This window comes from Cydia amplana, chromosome 7 (assembly GCF_948474715.1).
Source record: "Cydia amplana chromosome 7, ilCydAmpl1.1, whole genome shotgun sequence".
NCBI lineage: Eukaryota > Metazoa > Arthropoda > Insecta > Lepidoptera > Tortricidae > Cydia > Cydia amplana.
In genome coordinates this window covers 8547746-8567187 of record NC_086075.1, presented here as the reverse complement: position 1 = coordinate 8567187, position 19442 = coordinate 8547746, and the positions used below count along the sequence as shown (strand labels likewise).

The 19442-nt window shown below is 35.9% G+C and overlaps 2 protein-coding genes and 1 long non-coding RNA gene across 3 annotated transcripts in view; 2 read left to right on the top strand and 1 right to left on the bottom strand.

Annotated features, from left to right (window-relative positions):
• LOC134649589 (abl interactor 2) overlaps positions 1-19442 on the top strand; it is a 289784-nt gene that overhangs the window by 75379 nt on the left and 194963 nt on the right. The gene's annotated exons all lie outside the window — the stretch shown is intronic.
• LOC134649840 (odorant receptor 94a-like) lies at positions 907-15391 on the bottom strand. Its single transcript, XM_063504677.1, has 5 exons — positions 14397-15391; positions 10657-10753; positions 10193-10306; positions 5361-5516; positions 907-1021 (listed from the first exon to the last, which is right to left on the bottom strand). The coding sequence occupies exons 1-5, from the start codon at positions 15302-15304 to the stop codon at positions 968-970; spliced, it is 1329 nt and encodes a 442-aa protein (XP_063360747.1). The 5' UTR covers positions 15305-15391; the 3' UTR covers positions 907-967.
• Positions 17122-19442, top strand: part of LOC134649683 (uncharacterized) — a 148409-nt gene continuing 146088 nt past the window's right edge. Inside the window, exons 1-2 of the long non-coding RNA XR_010096984.1 lie at positions 17122-17179; positions 17407-17534. This is a non-coding gene — a long non-coding RNA (uncharacterized LOC134649683). The remainder of the gene's footprint in view (positions 17180-17406; positions 17535-19442) is intronic.

Genomic DNA, 19442 nt, shown 5'->3' with positions numbered 1-19442 from the left:
TCCGGCGGACTGGTAATCAGTGGGCCCCTTTATTGACATTGACATCGATAACAGAAAAAACAGTTTTGTAGCAATAGACTGTCATGACTCAAATGTAGGATTTTGGCATAAGATTCAATTTGTCTAAATGTATGTTTAGAGAAAAAGGTAGGTAGTAAAGCTGTGGAAAAAATAATCTAGAAATACTTAATTAGGTATTTATTATTACTCTACAACCTACCGAGCAACTGTGATAGCCTAGAATAATGTTAACTTAATATCACTTAAAATGTTACAACGGCGTAAGGTTACAATGGACTTTTGTACTAAGTTTATAAATTTTTGAAACACAGTTTGTTTGTATTATTTCTGGAACGTATATTTGATCTTATGGAGAGGGTCCACGTGCACAGATGACATGAAGTATAGCAGATTCGCCACTTTGCTACTAGGAATGTAAGTACGAAGTTGGTATAAGGGTCATAAGCTTTGACGTCACTTCTTTAATTAATTAATAAATAGTACACCTACATAGTTATGAAGTCTGTTTTTTAAACTCGTTAAAAGCGTAACAATAATTTTAACCTCGCGTTACGGTGGAGTTTGTCGTTTTTTTATTTAAATAAATCACGATTTCTATGAAATTATAGCCTATACCTATCTGAATTTATAATTCATTGAATAAAATACAAACTTGCCAAACATCAGAAGAAAATTATATTAATCAGTAATCCTGTGCTTCGAAAAATGAAAAGTTATTCTGCTTGGTTTAGCTTAGTAAAAATATGCTTTAATAGTATGTAATAGTTAGACCAGAATAGAATAACCCACTTTTTAATCTATATCATTGGTATTTTTTTACATGGCAGAAACTTTATTCATAAATATGATGGTATTAAAAAGCGATGGCTCACATTTCTCGCAAAACTAAAAACAATGTCTTGAAGTGGCGTATCTGCTATGTATAGTATGTCTAGTATATATCTGTCTACACCTCCTTCTGGCTCAAGACGGCGTAGTACGAGTAGGCGGCCTTCATTATCTGAAAATGAAAAACGGTATATTTTATTTGAGTCACGTTTCTGGCAAGTTGGGGTCGGGGTGTAACATTACTGACATTACGCATAACTGAACATATTCAATTTGTCCTTCGAGCTGAATGGCTTCGATTTAGTATGTTATAAAATGAAACCTTTTTTTCTATTTTTAGCGGTAATTTTACAATAGATTTCCGAGACGTTTTGAGTTAAAATTGGTTCAGTTCAGACATATCAAATACTAGCGACCTGTCCCGGCTTCGCGCTGGTAAACCTTAACATATTATACACCTAAACCTTCCTCAAGAATCACTATATTGATGGTGAAAACCGCATGAAAATCGGTTCAGTAGTTTTCGAGTTTATCGCGAACATACATAAAAAAACAGACAGACGCGGTGGGAGTCTATGTTTTATAAGATGTAGTGATTATTTGGTAAGGATTTGTAGTCGACCTAGGACAGTTACCTATACATGCAGACCTAACCTATGTTTACCTGTTCCATTTATAACAAATTCAAAAAAATTGAAATTAATTGACCTAATAATATAGGTACATAAATATTCATAAAACAAATGCGCCTTCCCTTCAATTACAGTGTAAATGGTTACCTGTCTATAATACATAGATGTATGTATTTTCACTATGGACGCGCTTTCTCCAACCGACTTGTAACAGGGAGCTATCGAAATTATATACAGTGTGTGGCCTATAACGCGGGAGAATAATTAAAACGTAGATTCTACTCCTCAAACTAGACAATGTTTGTTCAGCAACTTTTAAAAATAACTTGTGGTTTGTATTTTAAAACACTTTAAAATTTAATCGAACACGCAATGTATCACGAAATTGATTATGCCTGTACGGTGACAAGACTGACGGGCGATGTCAATTAGACGGAATTTAAAGTACATTGAAAATATTATTTAGTTTGTTTGAAAAAGGGACAATTTTAAGACTACATAATTTCAAAAAGTTGTCGAACAAAAGTTTTATTGTTTGAGTAGTAGAATCTACGTTTTAATTATTCTCCCGCGTTATAGGCCACACACTGTATAGATGGTCAAGCAAATCTTGTCAGTAGAAAAAGGCGCGAAATTCAAAAATTCTATGGGACGATATCCTTTCGCGCCTACATTTTTCAAAGGGTCTGGCCGCAATCCTATAGTGAAACTGCCCCGGGCTGAAATGTATACCTTTCTTCATTTTCTTAGGTGCGTTTATTTGTCTTATTATAAGATACCGTTTTACCAAATTTCAAGCCTAGGATCCCCTTGGTTTAGCTAATGAAAAAAAGAATTTTTAAATATCGCTTTTATTTTTTTGTAGCTAAACTAGTAATTCGATTTCTTTGAAATTAGGATGTTGCATGCACCTAATAGTAATTCATTCTAAAAAAAAAATCAAGGTTCTAAATTGTTTATAAAGGCTTAAAAATATATATATTTTTTTTTTAATTCTTGGGAGATAGCGACAACCTCAATTTTTAGTTATTTAATGCATAAAATATATTTTTTGTAAAAAAATCCATTTGGGGCAACAAGGCAAAAATGTCTTACTAATGCATACAGGCCGTCCTTCTTACGTACTTTAGGGTGGTTCACGTTTGTATGAGAAAAATTCAAACTTTAGCTAGAAGATCCGGCACCCCCTTATTTGGTTACACTTATTATGCTGATAATGTACACCAAGTTTTGTAACTTTATCTCAACTACAAGGGGGTGCTCAACCACTTTGAAAATTTTCAACGTTGTATGAAATCCAAAAATAAATCAATTATATATTTTTTTGGATTTTTATATTAGTAGTTGTTTTCACATTATTTGTAAATGTGATTTATAAGTTATGGAGTAAAAAAATATAAGAAAGGTATACATTTCAGCCAGGGGCAGTTTCACTATAGGTTTGCGGCCAGACCCTTTGCCGCCTTTTTCTACTGACAAGATCTGCTTGACCATCTATATGTACTTAGTTTAGTTTTTCGTAAAAATATGACCCGACTTTCTTCGTCAGTCAGTTAAAAAGAAAAAGCAGTGCACGTTTATAAGAACTCCTTTGCGTCCCCTTAGTAGCTGGTTCTATTCCGACATCTGTGTCGCATTTTAATTTTTGAGCAGGCCGTTTGTTCATTTCTCCCGCGGCACTCAGCTTTGCAAGAGATGAAAACTGTGACCTATATCACAGCCGACTTTCAACAGTTTCAACTACAGTAAAACATAGGGATGGACATTAAAATGTTAATGCTTAAAAGAGGGCGTAAAACTAGAGTAATTTGATATTTTAAGCTGTTATTAAATCAAATATCTGCGAGACCGAGCTATGCTCGGAAAACGTACAAAAACTCCAAAATGAGCGTTTTCCCAGAGATAAGACCTAGCTAGATCGATTTTTCGCCCCCGAAAACCCTCATATAGCAAATTTCATCGAAATCGTCAGAGCCGTTTCCGAGATCCCGGAAATATATAATATAGATCTAATTGTATGCGACTAAACCCAAAATAATCGAAATTTCTTTGGAATAGGATCTTTATTTTTTGTGGGTTTACCCAAGCTATTTGCAAACGAAACGACTCCGCACTGTTTGAACTTATAGACTTTCAATTTATCCAGGTTTCATTTAACCAGGTTTCACCACAGTTGTACCTGTATATTTTCTCTCTTCCATAATAGGTTGCTTTGAGCTACTGCCAAGCCAATTAACCGGTTTGGAATCGACGACGTCTTACGACATTTTTTATTTCTTACTGGAAAGTAATGGAATACCGCGATTTTATTTGAGGTAGAGCAGGGAGACAGTTTTTTTATCACAAGCATCTGAAGTATTGCGTATGTATAAAGTTAAACTTAATAGTTTATTTTGTCATAGGGAAGCAAAGTTATCAATTTTACAGCGAGGTAGAGGCAAGCGAAGAGTACCTATTTAATCTACATCTTTGTATTCCATTATTTAAATAAGTCAGTTTGTTTGTTATGTACGAAAGTGGCCGTAAATGAAAAATATCGATATGAAGTTTATTAATTGTTTTGAAAAAAAAAAACAAAAGTGCTGCTTTTATCCCTCCCCCGAGGCAAGCCTTTACGTAAATAGAAGGTGTAATAACGCTATATTTAAAACTTTATCTAGCCTGGAACATTTACTTCATCCGCACAAAAATATAAAACCATATAAAATTGCTACAGAGTGTACCTGTACACCAACCAAATAATGGGTCAGTTATACACGTAAAAGGTATTGTATTGGTATCGAATGTATCGATATAAGACCCGCGAATTCATAATGGAAGTCGGTCAATCATTTGTATCGCTTTCGCTACCAATAGTGCAGTTCTATTGATAAATGAGAAAGAGATCGCTTCGTCATATGAAATGAGAGCCCGTAATATTGTATTATGAAAAGTAAGCACATGTAAAAAGGTGCAAGTCTCGTAACGCTTTTACTACAAAAAAGTTTTGAGATGTAATGTGAAACCAAGTCGGTTATTTTAATCAGTGCCAGGGGGTGTTAAAACCGTATCAATAAGATATCTTTAATTTGTAATACATACATAAGTATAATGACTTGGCAATCGCACATAATGATTTACTCGTACCGTACTCGTAAATATGTGTAATGCTCAAACTGCAATTAGCGCTAGCGTTATGTTCAATTAGAATTATTTTTAATAGGTGACGATGATCCTTTTGTCATTATGCAGCCGTGCGATGGCCAAGTCATTATACGTATTACAAATTAAAGATATCTTATTGATACGGGTTTAACACCCCCTGGCACTGATTAAAATAACCGACTTGGTTTCACATTACATCTCAAAACTTTTTTGTAGTAAAAGCGTTGCGAGACTTGCACCTTTTTACATGTAATGTTTTTGATGGGATATACTTGACGGTGTCTGTAATACAATAAAATATGTTAAATTGCCACATAGTTGGCAGCTTTTTGGCAGCGGTGAGCTTACGGACGCTATTCTCAAGTCATTGCCTTGCCATTAAAAGATAGCGACGCACAGTCACGTTTAAAATACACTCTGCAGCAATGAAAACGTATTGTATAATTTCCTAATACCCGGTGACAGATAGCCGAATAAATTTGTGACTCGCAGACAACCTATTTTTTGTCATAGAGGTAAAGTGCACTTGCCATCAGAGATATCGGAGTGGTCGAGATACGTGCTCAAAAGTACTCCGGTCGTTACGGCTTGGACGGCACCGATTGTCCATTTATGCGAAGCCTGCATCAGTTAGCCTGAGATGCCGAGTCGCATCATCGCCATACTAACTACTGAAGTACTAGCGACATCATGCGCTCCTATTTTGCCTGCATCTTAATTCTCCAGAATTCTTACTGCCAAGAAGCACCGGTTATCCATGTAAGCGAAGCCGGCGGCTGATAGCCTGAGAGGCCGTTGTGCTCGCATCATTGCTATCAGGAGGTACCGACGTACACGAGGAGTCATGCGTTCCCAATTTGACTGCATAACCGCATCCGAAACGCGCTCGGCCTGGAATATACGCATTGCTATATTACACACATTAAAATTCTGCCCTGCCCTCGAGAATAGCTACGATATTTGAGAATTTTTGAAACCTTTTTGGGGTTACTTTTTCTGATACTACTTTTCTTTATATATACTCTTTTCTGGTACTTCACATACATAGGTATATATACCATCGATTCTGACTTTCTGACTAAGGATTACATAATTTGTAAAAAAAAATATCTATAAGGGTAAAATGTCGATTCAATCAAAATATAGGCACCTATGTAAAAGTGTCAGTTTGCTCTTACACGTGGCTACATATGTAAAATATTTAGTCTCAGAGAAAAATTATAGTGGAAATGAACTTTGCTTTTGTACGCTCATTCCCGAAATAATACATTCCCGTGTCGTCGGATGCTCAAAATAAAGAAATAATGACATTAATGACCCAATATTTATCGCTAAACCTTGAAGAAATTTTCATTGATAAAAAATTGTTTAAATTCTAAAAATACGTAGGGTAATGCGCCAGTAACTGGCCACCCCAAACTTAAAAAGAATTCTATTCACCTATAGATAGAATTCATTTTAGTTTACTCTACATATTTTATTACTTTTTGTAATGTGAATTTGTTTTGGTATTATTTTTTAAACATAAAGGGTTCATCCACATTTTACGTCACAGAAACAGTTTGTATGACAGTACGTATTAACGACCTTTCCTCTTCCTATGAAAAAGTGTGTGTCTATATAAAAATCGAAATTTTGTCTCATGTTATTAATAGACGACCCCTTGGTCCTAATGTGTCCTAAAAAGTCACTTTTCGAATCATAAAACTGGTGATTTCGGCTGCAATTGGCTCTTCTTCCAAAAAGTTTGCCAACCCCTGCACTAATATACGCACCTAATAGCAATGCGATATGAACTGCGAATGCGATTGAATTTACTACGACCGCGGTAAACCATTGGTAAGAGTATTGAGACCCGTGAAATACGAAATTTCTTTAAATCTGCCTCTCTGTCATTCGAATATGCAGAAGCGATAGAGAGGCAGATAACGAAATTTCGAGTTTCGTTGTTCGCGGTAGATCCTCTGCCTTGCTAAATACTATTGCGAGGTTGACTGGCAGCCACTCGGGACACTCGTTGATATTGGCGGCTCGAGCCGGGATTAACGTCAGTATGTCAAAAGTGAACACTGAATATTCAAACCCGAACGCGAATAAACAATGCTGGTAACAAATAGGATATACGACTCAAGTGTAGTTATCTAACTACGACATAACATTTATTACAGTAGTAAAACTACAAAACTTTTTGTAGGTAGATTTATTAAAAACTATTTTTTAAATTTGTAGTACCTAATTAAATGTTATCTTTCTAGTTGTCTACTTTAATCTTTGAGTTAGTTTTAAATTTGGATACCTACACGACACTTAACTAAGGGCGTTTTTAGGGTTCCGTACCGAAAGGGTAAAAACGGGACCCTATTATTAAGACTCCGCTGTCCGTCCGTCCGTCCGTCCGTCCGTCTGTCACCAGGCTGTATCTGACGAACCGTGATAGCTAGACAGTTGAAATTTTCACAGATGATGTATTTCTGTTGCCGCTATAACAACAAATACTAAAAACAGAATAAAATAAAGATTTAAGTGGGGCTCCCATACAACAAATGTGATTTTTGACCGAAGTTAACCCTTAAATGCATAGTGATGCATTTATACACACAACATAAACATCAAATGTTATGCATTATTAAACAAATTCTATTTGTTCTATTTATATATTATTATTTATATTATTTCAATAGTAAAACTAATAAATTTTCCGAATTATTACATAAATTTACGCAGTATTTTAATTTATAAAAGTTACATTTGTTTATAGACGAAATGTCGGAAAACTTGGAAAAACCTGGAAGTTGATGATTTTTAGTATGTGATTTTGGGCAGATTTTTCGGGGTTTGTAATTATTTTATATTTACAAATTTTATCATAGGAACATCACAAATAGTGTACCTTTCTGTTGGCAGTTAAGATTTTTCCTATACCCCTTACTAATAGCTATATATTTCCAAAAATATGATTTAGACTATGCAACTTTTAACACTGATTTCCCAGTGAAAATCGATGATATAATTTTTTTTACTATTTTTCCTAGAAACGGCAAACAATTATGTGATATATATATTAATTTCGGGGAAAAAGAAAAAATCATGCATTTAAGGGTTAGGCAACGTCGGGCGGGGTCAGTACTTGGATGGGTGACCGTTTTTTTGCTTGTTTTTTGTTGATGGTGCGGAACCCTCCGTGCGTGAGTCCGACTCGCACTTGGCCGGTTTTTTTTTGTTGTCCCCTACACTTTTTTTTTCAAATTTGGGATTTTTTATGTTATTTCTACTCAGAATCACGAGCTCTTTCTATCCTAATAGGAGAAAAAAAGTGTCCTAAGGTTTTTATTTCCATTCCGTCACCATTTTTCATAGACTTTGTATAGTGGTCGCGTAATGGAAAGATCGAAAAATCTATGGAAATTTTGGGACACTCTTTTTCTCCTATTAGGATAGAAAGAGCTCGTGATTCTGAGTAGAAATAACATAAAAAATCCCAAATTTGAAAAACTAGTGTAGGGGACAAAAAAAAACGCCCCTAAACATTTATTATAGGTACCTACTATTAGACGAGAAAACATCATACATCATTAAATAAAGGATTTAATACATTAAAACATGGAAAACAGGCATAGCTTAGGTAAATCACACTCCTACGCCGTAATGGCGGTCGATCCACACTGACTGTCAGGGCCGCACTAATCGTCGTAGTCTTCCGTCTTCCCATCGACACCAACCGTATAGGGTTGCACTCGAGCAAACCACATAATCGGTTATCACTACATACAACGATTTTGACAACTATAATATTCATTATATAACCGACGTAATATTTTTAATAAAACCAATTTACAAAACGAATACTACATGACAGGTATGCTACATAAGTTGCATTATTTAATTTAAGGGTTTTTAGCCTACATTGGTTGCAACCTTGCAACTAACGGAGTGTTTCACAAAGTAGCTGCTTAACTTGAACCATTAATTTCAGGATGTCGTGGAAGGGGTACGTACTAGATTAAATTTCGGCAAAGTTCATCGTATCTAGGTTAGGTAGGAGTTAGAAAGCGCATTCTGATTTTAAAGATATGATATTGTTTTTTTTAAATATAAAGAAATATCATTGCATACCGCTTGCGCACTCATATTGGCATGAGTCGCGTCGTAGGTATCGAGATTAGGTAGGTAGTATAAATCAATATAGGTACCTATATACCTATATTTTGTTTATCCTAATCCTCTTCCAACTACCTGCCTCTATTAACTCAAGGCATATCCAATAGGTAGTACTCGTAACTGTAAGTCGCGAAAATAGACCTGAGATCATCCGAGATACTGTTTATGAGTATGATTGTGCCCTTAAATGTTAAGTAAGTATTTTATTTTATTACCACGTTTTTATAATTTGTGTCGAATTCCTCAATTATTTTGTTAGTATAACGGTATATATACTAAATAAAGCCATTATATATTTTAAAAACCAAAAGTATATCGCGCATATTTAAATTTATATGGATAAACCGACACTAAATTCCGTTTTGCGATGACACAAAAACTATCCGCTATTAGCATCAACAATATTTTCATGAAACGTTCGCACACGAATTAAATTCGCATGTAATTTGTAATTTGGAACACTCGGTTATTTTGTGATTTATGATGTTGACGAAACAAGCTTTCCGAATTCCGATATTGGATTGGTACGAAATGGAGCTGTAACTACATATTCTCGTTTTATCTCTTTTAATTAAAAGTTCTGCGAGTCCAATTTATTGTGCACTCTCACTGATGAAGCATTTTACAGCTAAGAGCAAGTGCAGACTATGATAATGTTAATTTTGAGCTATTATCAATATGGCTTAATAGATATCGGATCGATATTAAAATTTATTTTTATAAGTGTGATGTCTGGCTGATACCGATATCGTGTACCTAAAATGTCGTCTAAGGGTAACATTCCATTTCTGACCGCAGCTGCACTACTGGTACTGAATGCGTCGCTGTTACTGTCAATTTCCATAGTAAAATGAACAGTAGTGCAGCTGCGGTTGGAAATGGACTGTCACCTTAAAACAGGCCTAATCCCACTCGACAAATAATTCGCGAGTAATCCTGCGAGAAACCGCGCACCATAAGTGTGGTCCTAAGTTCCTAACCTGCACAATTCTCGTGCACTCAGGCCTCGTTCTCTGTTTTTAATGGTTTTTCCCGGTTCCCGCGTCAAAGACATATGGATGTGTATGGCATGGGCCATAGGTATACATTTTAAACGATTGTTTTTGTTTCAAATTGGCCCTCTGTGGTTGATGTGCTTTTGTTTTCATAATAACATTCAGTATCGATAGAATATATTATAATATACAAATTGACATGAACGGTTGTAATCAGCAATATTGGACATAGGTACCTACCGCAATCACATCGGACGTTACATATCGTCTAGCCTTTTAGCCATTTCCTACTAAAAACTTATGCTACCATCCCTATTTGGAAAACGCTTTAAAGTCGCACCATGATTCACACATTTAAGTCTGGAGGGGGCCTCAACAAGTACCTACTAAAATAGTAATCATTTATAAAATAACCTGAAGCGTAAGCTCGTTCGCCGTGAAACATTGTATGGCAAGTTGTATGATCATTGCCATGAAGAACGCCAGGGATGTCACGAGACGAATTGACTTGAAACTCGATGCATCTTGCTAAAACAAAAGATGTCGGTGTAATTAATGATATTGCCGTCTTTCCGTCTTTTAAATTTATAAAAACAGCTCCGTTTTAAGTAGATGATGAGAGACAATGCACCGTCTAAATCTAAGCATTGAAGTTAGGATCTTAAAATTTTAAATATTTATTAAGCATGTATGTGGCTTTCTATCACAGAACTGTCATTAGGATTCATCTGCAATAAGGGCGTCTCTATCAGAATTTCTGTTGAAAATTCAGATGGAAACGTATACAACTTGAAGCATAAGGCTTTCTGTGTAATAAACCTTGTTAATGCACCAGACAGCGATTCAATATTTCCAGATTTGTAATGAAGTCGTCTTACCGAAACTTGCACCATTACGACGCAAATAGCCGCCATGCTGGACAGTAGCTGAGTCATGAAGCCGTAGGAGTAAGTCACTCGGAACTTTTCCACGCAGCTGGAGACAAAAATATATAAACTTTTGTGCATTAGGTACACATCGGTCACATCGGTCAATAATAGAATTATAACCTAAAACCACCTAAGCTATCCAAGACAATTTATTTTATCGGTCTGAGGGTTTTTAGGCTGGCATTAAACATATTCTACTTTTCTTACATAGATACATAAATAGCTGAACCAAGTAGCACTGTAATAGAGAAGTTAGAATAAACGTAAACCTCAAGCGGCCTTATCGCTAAGAATATAACTACATACTTATAAATTAATTAAACGTAATGGACCCTATTTTTATTTATTTATTTATTTATTTAACAATATATTTACACGGCATTACAGACAAGCCAATACACCGAGAAATTAAAACATTACAGAATACCCAGTAGGTATACAAACACATAAAACATTTAACAGATAATAAATTAAACACAAGTACTAGACAGCCTGTCATCCATCAACTCGCAGAACCTTAGACATTCACGGCATACAGTCGCCCATCTCCAAGCAAACAAGTCACATTCAGGTGCCGATGTCAGGAGCGCATTGAGCAGCGTCAGCGCACGAAAGAGCGGCGAATTCCTATGCGAGACCGTGCGCGCCGCCGGCACTGCCAGCAGTGGACGCGCTATAATGGACGTGGAACCGGTAATGGGACATAAAACCACAAATCCTCTAAAATAAGTATGTAAAAGTAGTTTATAAACACTGGCAATATTTTACCATAAATAAGAATCATAGAGCTGTTTAAGTTTGACTTTTTATTAATTTCGGTTAATTTTTAAGAAATTGGCGCCAACCCAAAAGTTGTCGTGTCACTGGAAAAAATAACCAGTAAGAATTCTTAACAACTTCGCTAAGAGAGGTGAGTTCATATATTAAATTGTAATTAATTATTACTTGGTGTAAACTAGAATGTGTTTTGTTAATTGCATTTACCATGAGATAAGGTATACAACACATTATGTTGTGACTCTAGAGATGTATAAAAAATAGTAGTATTTTGCCCAATCCCATTATAGGAGCTGTAAAACTGCATACCTCCTATGATGGGATAATTTACATAATGATGCTTGCCATGGCGTAATTTCATGTTTAAACAATACAGAAGTATAATGTAGTTACTCGTACGAACTATGTCAGGAGGTCTTCTCGGACTTCGGATAAATTAATATCGTTTTTACAAAATTTTATTTAACTTGCCCTGTTAGTTTGTATACAGGGTGGATTTTCTTTTTGGGTCAGTGAGGGTAGCTACCAGATCCCGTGCTGCGACGAGAAAACGGTCTTAGAAAACCTTCCCTCGATTTCAAATTAATGAAGATTGGCTTTTACAGATTTTGGAAAAAACATACAGGGTGCGAGAAAAAGGTAATTTTTGACAAGCTTTTTTTTGATGCCAATCGATCCCATTCCTATTGAGGATCAAAAGCTTGTATGGAGCTAAAAAAAATTCCGGCTAGAAAAGCCACAAATCGAGGAAAACTTTTCCCATACAATTTGTATGAAAATCAAAACTTTTATTTTTCACATGCTATTTTTCTATGACAATTGATTCCATTCTTATCTAGTATCAATAGTTTCTTTGGGGTCAACTTACGATAATGTACTAAAAAGCCACAAATTAATAAAAACTTTTTCCATTGACCCCAAAAAAACTATTGATACTGGATAGGAATGGAATCGATTGGCATACAAAAATAGCATGTGAAAAATATAAGTTTTCATTTTCATACAAATTGTATGGGAAATGTTTTCCTCGATTTGTGGCTTTTCTAGCCGGAATTTTTTTTGTTCCATACAAGCTTTTGATCCTCAATAGGAATGGGATCGATTGGCATCAAAAAAAAAGTTTGTCAAAAATTACCTTTTCCTCGCATCCTGTATGTTTTTTCCAAAATCTGTAAAAGCCAATCTTCATTAATTTGAAATCGAGGGAAGGTCTTCTAAGACCGTTTTCTCGTAGCAGCACGGGATCTGGTAGCTGCCCTCACTGACCCAAAAAGAAAATCCATCCTGTATTAGTTAGTGTGGTTCAAATCTTGGAAATGGCATTTGAGCCACTTTCGGATTTCCGATTGAGTTGAAATTTTGGATACGTATGCAAATCGGATGACAATGCAATCGGGTGACAAAAATGACTAATAACTAGTTTTTTGCCAAAAACTTATTCCCTATTCCAATATCTTATACTGATAGGGTATGCCCATTATAGGGGGCCCATTACTGGATCCACGTCCATTACCGGGGTTCCATTACTGGAGCTTTGGTGTCCATGACTGGAGAAAAAAACCATACTTTTAATTTATTAATTATGTGGAAACTAACTGCAGTATCTTTGATACAACACGCCTGAAACATGAAAGAAGGATAGGATATTCATCTTTTAACAAGCTAAGCGGTAGAACTTTTACATGTATCAGGGAAATATCACAAATACTCAAAATTTCCTCTTAAATGTCCCATGACTGGTGCCGTTACTATATTTGTATTTTCAATACCTACTGAATTGCCTCGGTATTTATCTACACCCAACACCCAACCTTTATTTGGTTATACAATATACAGGACAGAGAAAGAAGCATATAAATTACAGTCAGCAAACTAAATACATTGATGAATTTAAGCTGAATGTAGAATGATATTAAAGTGTATGTAGTTAAGCGATTTTTGGAATAAAACGGTTACTTTGCGAATTTTAGAAATAAAAATAAAATATCCGCCCAAAGCGCAAAGGCAAGCAGAAAGATTTTGTGAACTTCATTTCGATGTTCTCGAAAGTTGTATAAAGAGCCGCATTATGTTGATATAGGCGTAAAAAAAGCTTGAGTGACAATATTAGGGCGGTAATCCTGAGATATTGCAGGTCGTCACATAGAGACTCCCTCTTTGCTTTCATATCGACATAGATCCGCCTATTGACAATTGTAAATAATGCGGGATGCTTTATTAGAAACATTTCCTAAGTATATTTATTTATTTATTTATATAAGGCTTTAGTTATTGTAGGTCCAATATCTGTTAATGTACCTTTTGTATTTTTCCTACAAATCCTAGTTCAAAATAAATCTAAAATAGTTCGTTCGATTCGTTGCAATTTCATTCTGAACTGTTTTCTCTTTTCATAGATATTAAGTTTGCCTTAGTGCTGATCCCCTTTAAAGTTTGTTCATTGCTTCGGTTTGTCACAGGCCAGGAGTTGGCAACTCGGTTCTAAATACCTAAATGTATGCCAGTCAACTGCTAAATACATGCAATGCCATTCAATCCCCTTTGTAGCCGGCTATTTATCCCAAGTTCCCGAAGTTTGGCTCCCTTACTGGCACTGCCTGCCTCCAGTTAATTCTCAGTGCACTTTATGCCAATTTAACGCAGTCGGTTGGCCCAACCGATGTTTGCTTGCCAAAAAGTTTCGAGCGGGTACCTACCTCTACCATCTAGTAACGGAATACAATGAAGATAATACTGAAAATAAATGGTAGTATATGTATGTAGGTGTAATTTAATAGTCTCTGTAGTCAAATTATGTATACTAACTAGATCTGGCGAATGTGCTGTGCTGCGCAATGTGTAGACTGAAATACGTTCGCATTAAATACTGTATTAAAATAACTTACTACAATATACTGATAGCAGGTACAAACCTAATCAACAATTGATGTTGGCGAAGACAGCTCTTTACCGATTTTTCTATAGCAGATTCAATTTGAATGTCCGTATAAAATGATTTAACTTTAGCTTCTATCTCATCCAGACGATCTTTAATGTCATTATTCTCATCAATATCAAGCGGCATGTCCGAGATTAGTTGCGATAGAGCGCGGTCATATGCAGTCATGAATGCCTCTTGTAGTATTGAAAACTGAGAGCTCATGTGAAGAATGAGTGACCCGATAAAAGTGTCTATAGTCATCACGATGTGTCCCGTCCACAGCAAACCCACTGTCTCCAGCACAAACGTCGCGATATATGACTCATCCGATTGATATGTCCATGGTATGTAAATGGGTTGAGGGAGCGTCCGTGGCGGCTTTATGGCAGTATAGTTTAAAAGAGCTACTTCTCTCTTCCATCTTAAATCCATAATAGTGCCGTATACGTTCGTATTGCCAATAGTAATCCACCCGAAAAAAACAAAAGACGCCGTCATTATCTTTGTAATTCTGATTGTTCTACGGTTTTTATCAACATTTTGATAGTAATCGTAAACGTCGATTTCAATGGTGCGCACGATCTCCTGGATAGCACGGTTTTTGAAAAAGAAAAGATAAAGCTTGATGCAAGTGAGGTCGTGGGTGATGACGAATGAGAGACTGAACATGAATCGGTCGATATCCTTTTCGCCAATGAAAGGATCGATGGTTTCGAGACCGACGAAACCCGCCACCCAAACGACTTGAGTGAGTATAGAATAGTACAGGTACCAGCTCGGGAAGTTCCTGAAATCACCTTCGTCTGGGTGATGCCACCAGCCTAGCCCCAAGAACCTCAAGAGGCGGTAGTGCACGCCAAAGTAACGCCTAGGACGATCAGAGCTTACTATATTTGACATTTTTATTATAGGTACTACCAATTTTAATCAGCCAATCTACTCGCTAGTTTGGCCATTACTTGAACAACGCTAACATGTTCTGATTTAATCAAGTTTGATAGGTTTCCTTTATAGCTTCATCGTAGCCGTATTTTATTCGAGTATATAGATGTGCAGCATAAGCGAGAGCGGAAAGGATAGGTTACATGGCAAATGTAGGTACATAATTGAGTATGAATTTAAAATCTAAAGATATTTGAGATATTTGAAATTTTATTATAACTCGTGTTATAACTCGCAAAATCTCAAAAGCAAATCTTTAAACTAAACTAGTTTTACTTATACATGTTTGCATAATAGTAGTAAAATATATTTATTTCTATACTCGTGTAATAAATATGTACCTACGTTTACACAACTCTCCTAAAACACATCGACCGAGAATAATAATGGAAAATTATTAAATGTTAATTAATGTTTGCCTATAGCTATTGCCTATACTTCTTGTGACTACCGTTTTCCGCAAAACAAAAAACAAATTTAAATTACTCATAACTACATATACCTAGTTGTAACTAGTGTATTCACGATTCACGAATTCCTGACTCAACATATTCGTTCATTTGTGATAATAGGTATAGAGAGAATAGGTAAGTATAAAGAGAAATAACCAAAACAAAATTATGACAATTGTGCCTGGTCGTTATGTAAAAACCACAGCAAAACTATTAATAAGTTGGTGTTCAACGTCTAATACAAATAAAGCGCTCTCTCTTGTAACAGAAACCATTATCTAACATGTCTAAGTAATACAAGTTAATATTAATAAGTTAATTTAGAAAATTATCAGTTCTATCCCGACAACGTAATTATGGTAATAAGTGGGTTGCGATTGACGCCGAAAAGGTGTTATTTACTTTAAAATGTACAGATTATGATATACTGTTACCTTACCCTCTCAATGTTAAATGTGTTCAATATACATATAAATACAAGTAAGGGCAGTTTATACAGCGAAGTGCATTTGTTTTATGTTTACGAGTAGGTAAACATCCATTTTTTGTGGTATTACCTATTTACTGTTAAATAACTAATCTAAATCAATATTTGTATTGTCATCATTAATTTTGTATGTGTAAACTTTTGTGGGAGGGGATTATTTGTATTAGTCGACATTGTTTTTTAGCTACAGGTAGACTATACAAAATAAGTGACAGGTAGCATTGTAAACCCATTTTCAAAAATTTTAAAGTTGACCAGAAAAGTTGTCTAACTTCTGAAAGTGTACTTTTTTTGCATTTAATGAATATACTTACCTCCTTTTTAATATGTTTCTCTCTTTTTTTTTAACCCTTTTAAGTCGCTGCTGCACCACGGGTACACTACATAATTCCGAAATATTTTATGCCGAATTTTAGAATATCGAATTTTATTATTCCGTTTTTTAAATGCTCGACCCATCAAAATTCCGACTGTCGTAATTACGAACGATGAAAATCACGAAAGTGTATATTTCCAAATAGCAAAAAAGACGATTTTTTTAAATTCCGAACCACATAATTCCGAATATAAAAATTCCGATAGTGATAAACCGCGAATTTAACATTTACGATTTTTGAAATCACGAATTCCGAAATGCCATTATTCCGAAAATTTGAATTCCGATTCCACGTGACTCCTATTTTAAATATCCCCATTTTTTAAATTCCGAATTTATCGATTCGTGCTCCGCATCTGCTCCGGCGCTACGAGCAAAGCAGCCCCTTCGCCCTTCCGTATCAAAGCGCAGGCACAATAAATGCTCGCCTTCGCAGCTTCAGCTTGCTGTTTGCTTCGTGCAGTTTGTTTTCGTGGGTTCGCAGTTCTAACCTAACCTAACCCACTTTTCTGGCAACAGTACGTTTTCTTGGGGGTCGCAGTTGTAACCTAACCTAACCCACCTTTCAGGCAATGGTTTGTTTTAGTGGGGTCGCAGTTCTAACCTAACCTAACCCACTTTTCTGGCAACAGTTCGTTTTCTTGGGGGACGCAGTTTTAACCTAACCTAACCCACTTTTCTGGCAACAGTTTGTTTTCGTGAGGTCGCAGTTCTAACCTAACCTAACTCACTTTTCTGGCAACAGTTCATTTTCTTGGGGGTCGCAGTTCTAACCTAACCTAACCCACCTTTCAGGCAACAGTTTGTTTTCGTGGGGTCGCAGTTCTAACCTAACCTAACCCACTTTTCTGGCAACAGTTCGTTTTCTCGGGGGTTGCAGTTCTAACCTAACCTAATCCACTTTTCAGACAACAGTTTCTTTTCTTGGGGGACGCAGTTTTAACCTAACCTAACCCACTTTTCTGGCAACAGTTTTCGTGGGGTTGCAGTTGTAACCTAACCTAAGCCACTTTACGGCAACAGTTTTTTTGTTGGGCGCTACGGGCATCTACGGAGCATTTGCTCCGGCGCTACGGGCATAGCAGCCTCTTTGCCCTTGCGTAGCAAAGCGCAGAGCACAATGTGAGCCGAAGTGGATGAGGCTGGTCGCCTGGCGACCAGCAAGCCGAAGCTGGCTTTTTGCATACACTCTAGGGGTAGGACAGACAAGACCACGTAGATAGTGGGGTGCTCCGATTGGGATTTTGGTTAGTTAGACTTAAAAAAGTGCATTTAAGTCTTATTTTGAAAATCACGAATTTCATTATTCCGAGTTTACAAAAGATCGAATTTTTGAATACCGAATTACTTTATTTCCGATCGGTCAATGATTTTTCGGAATAGACAAATTCGGAAAAAATATTTTCGGATTTTTTCTAAATCGGAACTTTAAGCTTTCGTCCATGTGAAAATCGGATTTTAAGTATTCGGAAATAACATAGTCGTGATTTTCTTCTTTCGTGGTTTTCAAAGTCGTAATTTCGATATTTCGGACATATAAAAAATCGGGATTATGAAAATCGAGGTTATGAAAATCGGAAAAACATATTTCGGAATATTTGGGTGTTCCCCTGCACCACACATAAAGCTGGTCAACCAAATCTTGTCAATAAAAAAAGGCGCGAAATTCAAATTGTCTATGGGACGATATCCCTTCGCGCCTACATTTTTCAAATTTGCCGCATTTTTCTACTGTCAAGATCTGGTTGATCAAGTATAAAAACCGTAAGTGACAATAATATTTTTGATATATAGCTGGTCAACCAAATCTTGTCAGTAAAAAAAGGCGCGAAATTCAAATTTTCTATGGGACGATATCCCTTCGCGCCTACATTTTTCAAATTTGCCGCCTTTTTCTACTGTCAAGATCTGGTTGATCAAGTATAAAAACCGTAAGTGACAATAATATTTTTGATATATAGCTGGTCAACCAAATCTTGTCTGTAAAAAAAGGCGCGAAATTCAAATTTTCTATGGGACGATATCCCTTCGCGCCTGCAGTTTTCAAATTTGCCACCCTTTTCTACTGTCAAGATCTGGTTGATCAAGTATAAAAACCGTAAGTGACAATAATATTTTTGATATATAGCTGGTCAACCAAATCTTGTCAGTAAAAAAAGGCGCGAAATTCAAATTTTCTATGGGACGATATCCCTTCGCGCCTACATTTTTCAAATTTGCCACCCTTTTCTACTGTCAAGATCTGGTTGACCAAGTATAACAACAAACTTAAAAAAAACGAGACGTAGGTTTTAGTGCTATAAAACCATTCTGAAAAAAAAAGTTTAATTTACTCTTAGTCTTAACCACAAGAGCATACTTAGTTTACAAAAATATAGACTGTACATGCTTATAGGTACCTACTCATAGTAAGATACTTATTATGCATGGTGGGACAGAATGGCGGTCCGTTGCTCAACTCAAAATACTGAGTACTTGATGAGTACAAGTATTTTATTCATGCTAACTGTAAGACAAACGGGCTTCAAGCCGTGACCTCATTTAGCACGGCGAAGGTAAAATACGTGGAATACATAACTACAGAATCTGAGATGAGTTCCTCTTGTTTTCGGGGTTTTGGGTAGGTTTAATTTTCGTTAAAAGTTTTAATCGTCGGCGTTGGGTAATCCGTTGCGTTTTGAAAAATTAAGTTTAAGTTTCAAGTGATAGTGGTGGAATGTATCACGATATTTAATAGCATTAAGTAGTAATACCAATGAAGTAATACTATAAATGCACAAA